At 38.6% G+C, this 14,314-nt stretch overlaps 1 protein-coding gene across 4 annotated transcripts in view; it reads left to right on the top strand.

The window, feature by feature from the left end:
* Positions 1–311: 311 nt before the first annotated feature.
* The window catches only part of LOC145254766 (protein PTHB1-like), a 141,762-nt gene continuing 127,759 nt past the window's right edge, over positions 312–14,314 (top strand). For 2 of the 4 annotated variants that reach the window (XM_080113530.1, XM_080113533.1), the window contains exon 1: positions 6,874–7,039. In XM_080113530.1, the coding sequence (XP_079969656.1) occupies positions 6,928–7,039 (112 nt within the window). In that variant the 5' untranslated portion in view covers positions 6,874–6,927. Of the gene's footprint in view, positions 453–6,873; positions 7,040–14,314 lie in introns of those variants that run through there. The other 2 variants (XM_080113534.1, XM_080113531.1) reach the window with 2 other exon arrangements.

The raw sequence follows: 14,314 nt of genomic DNA on the forward strand, positions 1-14,314 counted from the left end.
TCAGTCACCATAATACCACATTTACTCCGAAGTCGTCCAACTTCAGATTTCTCCAACAGCTACTACACTTTGCTCCTAGTCAAATAAGAAATTACAAAATTTTCATTTAATTAAGGCATTACACCCCGTTTAATTTTTGGGGATGGGTGGTCGAGTGTTTTTTTGTTTTTTTTTTCACAAAAACTTTTGCCTACTCTCAGCTAGATTCTGTCACCAAAATACCTCATTCACGCCATGACTTTGACCATGCTTAAAACATCCCCAAAGGACAGTCAACATGCGTAAACGGTTATCTCCCTTTATTAACATTTATGCTTCGGAGTTATCTCCCTTATGAAATTGTTGTCAATGACATCAATGGCGACAGGGAATCCCTCCCTTGCCAACCATAATAATAATAATAAACCACACTTGGAGATACAACCACAACAATTAAGCATCACTGCATCAAGGTAAGTTATCTTTGTTTATTAAATGAGATGTATCCCATAATCTTTGCCAAAGAAGACCTTTTTTCGGTTCCGATTATCGAAACTAAAAGAAAACCCCAAAAACCGGTTTGATGCATTTTTTTGGCAAAATAGAGAAAAAGAAATTAAATTTGTATTTATTTTTTTTTATTTCTCTGACAATAAACGGTTTTAAACCGAACAAGTTATCATGTTTTTTTTTGTTTCTTTTTAATTTATTAACTTTTGAGTGTTGTTAAAACCCTATTTTTAAATGTCTAAACTTCAAACGATTGAAGATTCAACAAGCGTAAAGTTTTAAAGTATATTTTCGTTCAATTTTAGAATAGGGACTCTTGAAAAAATCCCGCATGTTTTGATTTGATTTTTTTACTTACATTTTTAAATAAACGTGGCCTTGGTCTTAAATTGTATTCCTTGTACTAAAATAAAATCCTAATTTGCCCCTAGAATCTGATCAATTCCTATTTTAGTCACGTAAATTATTTAGAGTGAAATAGTTTTAAGTAGTACTTTTTTTTATTTTTACTTATTACTACATTTTAGTAAAAAAAAAAAAAAAAAAGACAATAAATAAATAAAAAACACGAATCTTATTGTACACATGAAACGCCGAAATGAAAACTAACCGAGAAAATATAGTCGCCCTATTTATAAACAAATCGAGAAAATAGAATAGCGGTACTTGTACTATGCACTTTTTGAACCGTGCTGAAATAAGAACGTTATTATTTAAAAAGTCATTCTTAACATGGGGAGATGAGGGTGTTTTGCAACTATTCTTTACTTTCGGCTAACAATTTAATAATAAAAAAAAAAGATATAAAACTTTAATTTAACTTGAAAATATTATTTAAAAATAGTGTGGCTCAATAAGTGCACAAGCACCAGTCTAGCTATGGAAGAACGATAACCCGAGTTCAAAATTTTCTAGTTAAAGGACAGGGTTATAAACTTGAGTTATCGTTCTTTCGTAGCTAGTCTCTTTTCTCGACTTGTTTATAAATATGGCGACTATATTTTTCCGGACGAGTTTTCATTTCGGTGTTTACTGTTTCACTGTTTCACATGTACGATGAAATTTGTTATAACTTAATGTCTTTGATAGGATTCCATCCATTTTGGATGAAATTGTTTATTAGGGTACACTGATACACTTATTGATCTGTACTGAAATAATAACGTTGTTATTTAGAGAGCCATTTTTAACAGGGGGAGGGGAGAGTGTTTTGTACCTATTCTGTACTTTAGCCTTACAATTTAATAAAAACAGATATCATAAAACTTTAATTAAACTTGGAAATACTATTTAAAAATTAGCGTGGATCAATAAGTGCTCTAGCACCTTTATTAGTTTTAAAGTGTATTTCTTGTACTGAAATAAAAAATCATAACATACTTTCTAAATTGACCTATGGTGTAACAGTTAGTAACCAGTCCTGAGGACTTTGAAGGTTCAATCGTTACTACAGACGATAATAATTAGGATAACACGAATTAACTCTTCTATCCAACTATGGCTGAAAAATAAGAACAATCTACCACCATGAATTAGATAAAGCATTTGGTTTTAAAATTCCGTATAGATTCCCAAGTTGGAAAGAAGCTTCTGAAGAAGGCTGGGGGGATTACGTCTGCTGAAACGTTTTGAAGATAACAACGCAGATAAGAATAAAAAAAAAAACAAACAACAGCAGGATTCACACTAGGTGAGTTGAACTATCTTCCACTGAAGGAGGAAGTGTCGAGGGAATTTTAAATTCACAGGCGTTCCCCAGTCACATGTCTATCCCTGTCAAAGGAGATTACAATATTAGGTTTTTGCAGTTCTTGCGTTTCAAGTTTTGACTGCTTGTTTCCATGATTTCTGTCACATTAATGTCCTGCTACTCGTCTATCTGAAACGACTATCAATAATTGCCCCCACTCTTTATCTGTGCCTAAACTTAAGCAGATTCCATGAACAAAGCTTCTTTCTTAGAACTGCACACCTGTGGAATTCTCTTCCATTTGCCTGGTTTCCAGCTGATTACAATATGGTTGCCTTCAAGTCCAACATAAACAAGTTCTTGATGAGCCGTTCTCTTAAGTAATCCAATTTACCAAATTTCCACTACCAACGATTACTGATTATTGACCCATTGACTACTTTACACTCATTGACTCTGACTACAGTCATGGAAACAAGCGGCCAACAGTGGCATGTGCGATGCTCAAAACTCGAAACCCAACCGATAGGATACAAAAAGGTTCTGACCTGCTCTCCGAGGATGTTGTGCTGTCGGAATCTTCTTCTGACGAGAGTACACGATATCGGGGGTGTAGGTGCTTCACATGCCGAGGCATCTCATCCACCAAGTTGGACTGTACACTGATTATCTTGGTTACCTGATCTGGCCAAATCTCGTGGTACAACGACTCTCTGGCGCCTTCGCCCACACAGTCTCCAATTTGGTATGAACTATGCTCAGGGCCTGCTACTAGTGGCATAACATCGATTCCTTTCACCCAGACCTAGTACCGGTATATGGCATTGGCTGGTGAAGTCAAAGAAATATGGGCTTTTTATATGCTCAAATTCGACTTATGTAAATTAAAATGCGGTCGAATTTGAGCATATGTTACCTTTTTGTGTCTCATTAGTTGGGTTTCGAGTTTTGAGCGTTGCATATGCCACTCTTGGCTGTTTGTTTCCATGATTTCTGTCACATTAACCCTTATTCTCGAGTGGTCTCGAGAAGCCTCCAGTGACTCCTTTGTAAAAAAAAAAAAAACATGTAGCAACCAGAGACAAGACAGTCTGAAGCAAAACTAGATGTATTGAACTTTGTTACCAGAGGAGTTGAACTTTTTGAGACGGGTCAAAATGCAGATTCCGACCAAATTGAAAGAAGATCACCTTAAAGAAATTTGAACCAACATGACATGGAGGCACATATACGGTACAATCAGGTTGACACACCGATTCTTGTCAGATCACCAAAGTTAAGCAGCACTGAGCCTGGCCAGTACTAGATGAGTGACCATTTGAGACCACCAAGTCGCTGTATGTATGTGGAAGGTCGGATCAATCCTCCTGTTTTCAAATGTGTGTAGTTGGGGCATGCACACACACCACCGATATCCATGACAAATTACTCTCTACCTGAGAATTCTTCCTTCAAACTCCCTGGCTTAACATTCACAGGAAATATAAACTGAAACAAATATATTGAGAACATTGCAAAGGCTGCTGCAAGAAAGGTGGGCTTCCTCTATTGTGCTAGAAAACTACTCACACCTGAGAGTATCCTGTATCTCTACAAGCGAAAACCAAATCGCTCCCTGTCAAATCATTTTATTCAAACAAAAAATAATTTTTGCAAATGTCATGACGAAGGTTGTGACAACAGATTATTCTTTTCATTCTTTTGATTCTCGGGTATATATCCGACACCGACACACGTAATCAACCAAAAACTGCATCCGTCTATATAAAAACATATAAGATATTAATGGGTACACACTCGAGTCAAAACAACGAAAAGAATATGCTGTTGTCACAGCCCTAGTCATGATTAACAGTAGCAATAAAACCTTGTTGACACACAGAATTAACAATACTGAATTGAGGTCCAAAATCTATTGCATTATAGTCAACATGGTGGTTATTCTTACTGCCATCGACGTGAATAAAAAGGTCATCATCATCATCATATCCTAAAATTCTATTGTTGGCACTGATTTCCTCAATATTTTTCTAGTCAGAATTCTTTACACTCATTAACCGTTATCCTTGAGTGGCCTTCGAGCCTTAATAAGTGGGACTTCCCATATAAAAAAAAAAAGGGAAAGACATCGGAATTACGGGAGGAACCATGTAAAGTTGCCAACATGCTAAGTGAAAGTGATTTTTGTGGAACGAACTGGATTCGAATTTGGGACACCCAGGTTGTCATTTCATGTTGTTAACCACTAGATTCCCATCACCTCCCAAATAAAAAAGGTAAACGTTACAAAGTGTAAAGAATTTTGTCATGATAACGCGTCTTTTTTTTAGTCAAATCAATTCCATGAATAGAGATTCATTTTTTGCGTCCACATTATATTTGATCACAGTTCCAAACTTACTGAGAAAAATGACACAAATGTTTCTGCGTTTTTATGATGAGGATTCATAATCTCTATTATTCACACTCCCGTTCTCATCTTCATACATTCAAGCCAATGTAACCTCCAATCTTTTTAAAGTGAATCTTGTCGAATTCGAGAATCTTTCTGCCAAACTCTGGTATCTTCATGGAGTCATTCCATATCACGTGTGTTACAGTTCGGAAGTTCAGAAGTTCAGCGATGACATTTATTTAAAATCACCCTTATGATACTTAACTCTCTTTTCTTTTTGGCTTGTAAGGCATTACTCTTCCATGTAATATGTAAAAAAAACCCATACCTGTGACCATTTCAATCATGAAAAATATAATTAAACATAATTCTATGTTACTTATTAGTAAAAATGAATGCCTGCAAAATAGGCAATTCTTTCATTTTCTGACTTCAATAAATAGCCGATGTTTATAGCCTCAGCACAGACAACACAGAAAAGATCAGAATTGAAATTTTAAATTTTTTTGTAGTTTAGGGTGTTGTCTTTCAGAAAAAAACATAACAATTCTAGAAAATATTGGATTTTAAATTCTCTGATTTTGGACCACTTTCCATGGAATGAGCCTCACGGAATTTCAAATGGAACTCTTTATTTAATCCATGAGAGTAGTATATTCTCATTCCAGTAGTCGTGACCAAGTAGAAATCCGCAGCGACCCATGGCATAATGAATAAAGTACTAGGTAAAATTCAGTTGTAAGTGACACTTCTGGAGGTTGAAGGTTCAATTCTCAGTGTGGCTGATACTAAGAATACAATTGCAAATTACATAAAACTTCTACCCAATCATGGCTGATAAAACGAAAACACGCTACCTCCATGGATCAAATAAAGGATTCTATTTGAAATTCCGAAGCCACACAAGCAGGTTAGAGAGCTAGATTTAGTTATCAGATGCTGTTGGAAATACACACTATGGAGGGAATTTTATAGACAATGGAAGCTTATTCTTGTTGCCATTCCTTGACTATGATAGATAGTCCCCTGACTGGTCCAAATATGGTTACTTTGGACCAGGGAACTATGTATCTTAATATTATTTCATAAAACTTTGATTTACGTAAATAGCATTAGATTAAATCAATGACTTTGAAGAAGCCTGTCAAGAATTATTTGATTTAGAGCCAAAGAATTGGTACTTTGAAATAATCCAAAAACTTTCAGGTCGTTGAAAGAAGATCGAAGATTGTGGATAATAATAGTCTTTATTTTGAAGAATAGTTGTTGAATAATTCTTGCATAACGAATCATTTATTTTCATATTGTGCACAGACCTTTTTACTCCACATAGCATATCATTTTTTATTCAATTTGGTCAATTTTAGCGTTGAGACGATTGATCATGATCAGGAATCAGAAAAATTGGACTTTTTTTGGGGGGGGTATCGGAATCAGTATCAAAATCAGAAACTCTTTTGCCTATTTTCCAATGCCAAAAATGATTCTTTTAATTGTTTGATGTTTGCCTTTGCTTAAAACTTAATTTTCCAATGCTGATACTAATCATAAAATAATAAATCTTTATATATTTTGAACAACCAGTAAAACTAAGATCTATAAATCATCTCTGCCGACAAGTGCATATTTACGTTTCTGAAAATATATGCACATATTACACGGGCATTTGCAGTAATTCCCCCCTCCCCAATAAAAAACAAACAACAACTCTATAATCAAATATTTCAAAATTAAAAAAAAAAACGAATTAGTAATTGAGAACAGAATCAGTAATTGTATTGGAATCATCCCATCACTAATTTTAATGCACCCTGAATCAATTCAAATCATGTAAAAATAAATGGCATTACTATTCCATCTCAGAAATCTTGTCACATTATTATTATTCAGGTTATGTTTCTGATTTTTTTAGATGAAGATTCATAATTCATATTATTTTGGATTTTTTGAACTACTGTTCTCATCTTAAGATGAGAACAGTAGTTGAAATAATCTAAAATAATATGAATTATGAATCATCATCTCAAAAAATCAGAAACATAACATGAAATCGGTATGGACACAAATTAGTACGAAAATGAGAACAACTGGAAAAACTATACCAAAAACTGACAAGAATGACAAACAACCACTGAAAGTGAGAACAGTAGTCTTGATAATTAAAGTAATCTGTGAATTTATTTTTCTTTCTATGAACTATGTATGAAATGAAGAAATTGAATTTTGATTTTAGATTATTTTCAGTTCAAAAATAAAAATTTTGATTTTTTTTTTTTTTTTTTTTTTTTTTTAAATTCCAGCTTGCTTCTAGTGGATCTCTGTATGCTTGGGTAAAGACGCTGAATGCCTTGCTATGTCACTTTTCAAAGTACGAGATTGGTGGTCAACAAAAGTTGGTGTGGAGGAAGAGTTTGATAAGGGCTGCCTTTGTATTGCTAACATCAATAACAATGTGGAAAAACAAGGTATGACAAAACTGTAAGCTATCTATACATCTGACATCTGTGCGTACATGCTATGTGTATATGTCTCTACACATCTATGTGTACATTTTTTTACACATCTATGTGTACATCTCTTTACACATCTATGTGTACATCTCTTTACACATCTAATGTGTACATTTCTTTACACATCTAATGTGTACATCTCTTTACACATCTATCTGTACATCTCTTCACACATCCATGTGTACATCTCTTTACACATCTAATGTGTACATCTCTTTACACATCTAATGTGTACATCTCTTTACATATCTCTATGTACATCTCTCTACACATCTATGTGTATATCTCTATACACATCTATGTGTATATCTCTCTACACATCTATGTGTACATCTCTTTACACATATAATGTGTACATCTTTTTACACATCTATGTGTACGTCTCTTTACACATCTGTGTGTACATCTCTTTACACATCTAATGTGTACATCTTTTTACACATCTATGTGTACGTCTCTTTACACATCTATGTGTACATCTCTTTACACATCTAATGTGTATATCTCTTTACACATCTATGTGTACATCTCTTTACACATCTAATGTGTACATCTTTTTACACATCTATGTGTATGTCTCTTTACACATCTATGTGTACATCTCTTTACACATCTAATGTGTACATCTCTTTACACATCTATGTGTACATCTCTTTACACATATATGTGTACATCTCTTTACATCTCTCCACACATCTAATGTGTACATCTCTCTACACGTCTATGTATATATCTATCTACACATCTACAAGGTGCCTTCAATAAGTTTCCAAACATGGGCACTTTTATTGATAGTTCACACATTAAATTCTAGTGTCCTTCGAAGTAATCTCCTTTGGCTGCAATGCACTTGTACCGTTCCAACAACTTCTGGAGTGGTCTCATGGAAGTCATCTTGTGTGAGTGTGTCAATGACCCTTGTCACAGCCTCTTTCATCTCCACTATTGTCTCATAATGACAGTATCTAAATTTTTCCTTGAGCTTAGGGAATAACCAAAAGTCACAGGGAGCAAGGTCTGGATTATAGGGAGGGTGAGGAACTATCTTCATTCCTATCTTGGTCAAATAGTCTGTGACAAGAATGGAGTTGTGGACTGATGCATTCATGCAAATCTTCCACATGTTCAGTTTCTCGTGAATAATTGTGTTTACAGTTCCCACACTGACATCAAACTGTGCACTTATTATCTCTATAGACACACAACGATTCTTATCCATGAAATTCTTTATTTGGCCAATCTACTTTGGTGTTCTGACTTCCTTACTCCTCCCACACCTTTCATCATCCCTCTCAGACTTTCTGCCGTACTTGAATCTCTTATGCCACTCAAAAACTGATGCTCAGTTTATGCAAGATGGTCCAAAAACAGTCTGAAGCATTCCATACATTTCTGTGGCATTTTTTGCAAGTTTATAACAGAATTTTATTGCATATTGTTCTTAAGTGTTCCCATCTCCAGATTGCATTTTCGAAATTCACCAGCTGTGATAATCAGGCTTTAGTAGGGTGTATTCCAATTCCTGTTGTAGCTGTCCATCTGAGCCTGAAGTCATAAAAATTGGTCAGTTGTCTCATAAGATGTATAGCGATAACATACTGAAGTTTCAAGAATCTACAACAATTTTAAATGCCTGTACAAAAAAAATCTGGAAACTTATTGAAAGCACCTCGTACATACATATCTACACATTTAGTTGTATATCTTTGTTTTTGTTCCAAGTAACCAACAAAATTTGCCCAAATTTACCTACATTTGTATATATAGTGTCCTGGAAGGCCAGCTTCAGTTTTGCTGCTTTGGGATGAATTTTGCTTAGAGTTTTTTTTTGCTTGGTTGTTTCCTGTGGCCTTGCGATGCCACTAATATATATATCTTCTATTATATAAAGGGCAAATATTTGTGTGTTTGCATGTCCGCTAAAACTTTTGTAATCCACATCAAAGTGGCACAAACATGGTTCTGTAAGAAAGAGCAATCTCGAAAAATTAGAAAAAATTGTCAATTATTTAATGTAGAAATGTGACTTTGTTTGAAGTGTGGATCTGATAAAAATGTTGGTTTTAATGCTGTTCGTTAATCGCGCATGTATGATCGGTTGATTTAATGCTTCGTTTTAAAAAGCTAAATTTGCAATGTCATAATATGTGTGAAGTCGTCCGGTCGATAACATGTTCACGTACAAACTTAACTTTTGCAAGTTCGCATCCACCATGTAGCATTTTTTCTTTTTTTTTTTGCTTACGGTTTCGCTTCTGACTGATGACACCCAAGTCCTGTTTTTTTTTTTATTTAACTGTATTTTATGACGCAGCAATGCTGGGTCCCCCCCACCCGTTAGTATATAACTGGGTGTTGTTTGTGGTCAAGAACTCCAGCTAAGTGCTTGATAAAGAAAAATTTTCAATATAAGAGCATAGTATTTATTTTAAAACCTTTACAGAAGGTCAGGAAAACGTTGGTACTGTTGGTTTCAAATCCAATATAAGGGGATCAGTTTATGGTCAAGAATTAGTGATAGATTGGCAGGGGCAGATATTGGGATTCTGGAAATCATGAAAGTTTTCAGTCAGCCACTTCTGGGGTTTCTCAGCGGTGTGACATAGAGCTGAGTCCTGCTACAAGTGTTGTGTGTCAGTAATGCAGTTAACATGGTACTGAGTTGAAGACAACTTGTTTGTGTCAAATTGAGTACAAAAGGGTCAAAAAAGGTTGTTGGTGACATAGATCAAGCCCATTGACTTCCATTGACAATGTGTACACCTGCATGCAGCAAGGGGTCATGAGACAGGACAGTGCGTTTTGAGCGCAAGCCGGTTAACAGGGGTTACATCCCCACGCACACATCTTAAAATAAATTGAAGACGGACAATTCAGTTTGAGTTTGACAATCTACGGTCTAGAGTAATGAGAGAATCTTGATTCAAGAGGATAACACAAAAAAAGAAGAAAAAGATCTAAATCAATTCAGCGATGTGAGGCTGCCCTATCAATGATGGAATCCAAATAAAGAATTCTCCAAACAATAAAAAAAAGATCTGTGTCTTGAGATCTTCTTATATGTGACACACATTACACACCCATGACTGTTACACACAGAAGACAGATGGTCACGGTCAGGTTACAATTATATAAACACCACATGCACAGGAATATATATATACATGAGAAGATATACATCTAACCTCACCTCCCTCTCACCCCACAACACATGTATGACCTTCCTGCAGCCACTCTCTCTACTCGGTGCTTGACAACAATTCAACATAGAATCTGAATTTAGACACAGTTTCTTTTTCAAAGTTGTTGAGTAGTATGATGTGGCTTTTGATAAAAACACATTCAAAGACGATCACAATTTAATGAAACTTGGTCTTCATAAAATGCAGGAATTTATATGGAGATTAGACACCTGCTGCATTTGTGCATGGTGTAAATTATCTTGAGCAAAACCAGAGCATTTTGTAATGGTGTAAATTATCTTAAGCAATACCAGAGCATTTTGTAATGGTGTAAATTATCTTGAGCAAAACCAGAGCATTTTGTAATGGTGTAAATTATCTTGAGCAAAACCAGAGCATTTTGTAATGATGCAAATTATCTTTAGCAAAACCAAAGCATTTTGTAATGGTGTAAATTATCTTTAGCAAAACCAGAGCATTTTGTAATGGTGTAAATTATCTTAAGCAATACCAGAGCATTTTGTAATGGTGTAAATTATCTTAAGCAATACCAGAGCATTTTGTAATGGTGTAAATTATCTTGAGCAAACAAAAATGTAGTAGGCAAAAAAAAATAAATAAATGTTCTGTCAGCAACAGTACAACTTCAAAATAGTCAATATCGCCCACCTCCAGAAGAGAGGGAATTCCTGTCCGTGATAATCGTGGTAAAAGAAGACACACTCCAATCGCCAGAAACACCCACACACACAGTTTGCAGGACACTGCCGACTCGTCTCTAGCCTCCTGCTTTTATAGTGGCCGGGAATTATCCATTTGCATAATCACATGAGACAGAAACGTGATTTTCTGAGAGTTGCATGGGGTAAATGCTAATAAAAACCCCCGGACGCCATCTTGGAATTCTCTTTTTCCCCCCAACTGGTGACACAACAGACGTACCCGAGGTAAGCTCTTTTTCCCCTCATTTTAGTTATTGCTACTTCTGCTACACTCCCCCCTGATCTCATGATCACAAATGGGGCAGGGGGGCAGTCGTCTCTGTCTGGTACTTCTCCGAAGAACCGGAGGCAGCACTTCCTCCCTGCCATCCTCCTCATCGCCATTATTGCCACCAGTCTGCTCCATAGGCGGTGTTTCACAATCAGGGCAGGGGGGCAGTATTCGTTTCTGTCGGGTACTCCTTCGTAGAGGCAAGACGGGTGGTCCTTCCTCCGCTTCTTCAGTATGTACATTATATGGCTCAAAATCCTCTTCGTCGTCCTGCATCATACTCTCTGTCTTTTCAGAAGACATCATACTGTCTGAGTCTCCCTCTTCCTCCGATGTAACAACATAATGGCGAGGGCGCAAATCCTTCACGTGACGAGGCACACCGTCCACCAAAATCGACTGAGGGCTGATCACCTTGGTCACCTCACCCTTGCCGAACCTCGTGGTACATCGATTTTGCGGTCTTCTGACCCATACGCGATCTCCAACCTGGTAAAAGCTGTTCTTGGGACCTGGGGACGCAGTTGCGAGATTGGTCTCCTTTACTCGAACTTCGTATTGATAAATCCTGTTGGCAGGCGCAGTGGAGGGAGATGTGTCGTCTCTTGGTGTGATGTTATACCAGTAGACAGCCTCCTGTATGGGACAACACATTCTAGCCGCTATTCGTTTCACTGTACGATGACATCGCTCCGCTATGCCATTCCCGGCTGGAGCGTATGCACAACGGAATCGCAAGTGAACTCCCCATTTACATGCAAATGCTTGGAACATATTGCTGCAGAAAGCTGTGTCATTGTCTAAAAGGAGTTCATGCGGCGCGCCACGCTCGAGGAACACTGCCTCCAACTGATGAATCACGCTTGCCGAGTCCTGCCTTGCCAATTTCCTCCAAATGGAGAAACGCGATGGACCACAGTCTGTTAAAGTTAAAAAATGGAAGGTGCCATAATGCGTGATATCCATTCCAATTCTCTGCCAATTCTCGTTAACTTCCAGCTTTCCCTTTTCCCACCTGACTGGCGCTGAGTCAATGGACTGACATTCCTCGCATTTCTGTATGACCGTTCTGACAGTTGCTTTTGTCGTGGTTGGACATCTTCTCCTGACAAAGTAGGTAGTGCGTCGCACCCCCGGATGTCCACTATCTTTGTGAATAGCCATGATTTGACTCTCATCCAGCTCGTCTGTGTGGACCGCGCCTATCACTGGGTCAAGACCGTTTTTCTTTTTCATTGCCTCAAACCACCGCTGTGGCACTCGTGTCAGTCGGTCAGCAATGTTTCGTGCTGATGGAACCAGCGTCACATCCACTGTCAGCCCGTACTCTTTCACGAGCTCCTTAAGAGTGCTTAATCGCCTCCTAATAAGCATCTCGCTTGCTGCTTTGGTGCGTACTCGCGCCTTTCCAGTTAGCGTGTCCGAGACCCAATGGTATACGCAAACAGAATCTGTCTTTATGTGTAGCACCTTGCTCTGCCACTGGAGAGCCAAATTGATGCCTTTCAATACGGCATCCAGTTCAGCCAAGTTGATATGTTGAGAGTCATCTTCAGGTCGCAGCCAACATGCATCTTCCAGCACAGTTTCACACATCTCCAAGGCTGCCCCAATTGCTAGGGAGCTAGCATCGACCCATACATTCAGCTCTTTGCCGTCCACACACCAATTTCCCTGTGCCGGATCGTTCTGCTGTGCAGATTTTAAGGTTTCAAACATCATACGATGTAGTACGGCGTCCCTTGCTTCATCATCCCAGCCCTTCGTTACCGAACTTACTCTCCTTCTGAGTATTCCGCAAGCCACACGAAGCCAACCGCACACCGGAAAGTGCCCGACAAGTCGACCACACAGAGAAAAGATTGTTCGTCGCGTAACAATACTGGGAGCCTCCGGAATTGCATTTCCTCGCTTCCACCGCAGTTCATTGCGTTCCATCCTGACTGCCAATCCCAGCACCCGTGCACCGTCCTTCAACTGCTCCGGGTTCTTGCACTCCAACCCGAACTGCGCGAGGTGTTCTCTCACACGGGTCGCGGGCACCACATCTTCATTGACAAAAATGTCATCAATGTAAGCAGATGCTGCGCGGCTTATAACTTCTTCCTGAGATAGTACTTCGCTGACAATTGCTCTCATTATCAAGGGAGCCACATTCAAACCAAACCCCAGACGGGTCAGACAGTATTTTTTCCCATCGATTTCCACAGTCTGGTATGGCCACAGTGTCTCATGGACCCGGACTTGTAGGTATGCTCTTCTGAGGTCCAGTAGAGACACGTTAGCACCTTTTCGTCTCCACTCACGCAGCTTAGCCGCACAAACATCTGCGTTGGCCGTAAATGCGTCTACGTAATGATTTAGCTCCCGGTAGTCCATTACCGGGCGCACTTTAGCTTTGTTCTGCTGTATCACAGCCATCAGGGGAATTAGACCTTTGGGGGGTCCCAATTTATCCTCTGGGTATGGCACGAGCCAACCATTATCTATCCAGGTGTGGAGCTCCTGCGTGTATTCTTCACGAATTTCTGCTGGCACTGGGTACTCTGACACTCGATTATGCAGCCTTTCAGGGGGGTGGTCCACAGACCATTTCCACGATGCGGTCCACGTTCGGTTTTGATGGTCAAAGGTAGCAGTGAAATCTGGTTCATCGATAGAAATGGCTGCGCATTTAATACTTTTCCTGGCGCCCAGCCGCACTGATCCTGTAGGCTTGACAACGACACCTCCTAGAGCTTTTATGGCGTCGATCCCTAGAAGCAAGTCAAATCCCAGTGGCTTGCCATGCACCACCAACACATCGACTCTGGCAGACACACCTTCATCAGTGGATACAGAGACCGTTCCAACACCGCAGCACGCATGGGACATTCCACCAATTGTGTTGACATTTACGTTTGTTTTTCTCCAAGACCGGCACCGGTCTGCATGTAAAATTGTCCTGGAGCATCCTGTATCAATAAGCGCCAAACATCGCGTCCCGTCAACATGGATGCTTATCACCGGGAGCGTCGTGTTCACATCTTGGTTGGGAAGGAGACTGGCGCTTATG

The sequence above is a fragment of the Euprymna scolopes genome, chromosome 30 (genome assembly GCF_053919585.1).
Source record: "Euprymna scolopes isolate OS-2025 chromosome 30, ASM5391958v1, whole genome shotgun sequence".
Classification (NCBI taxonomy): domain Eukaryota; kingdom Metazoa; phylum Mollusca; class Cephalopoda; order Sepiida; family Sepiolidae; genus Euprymna; species Euprymna scolopes.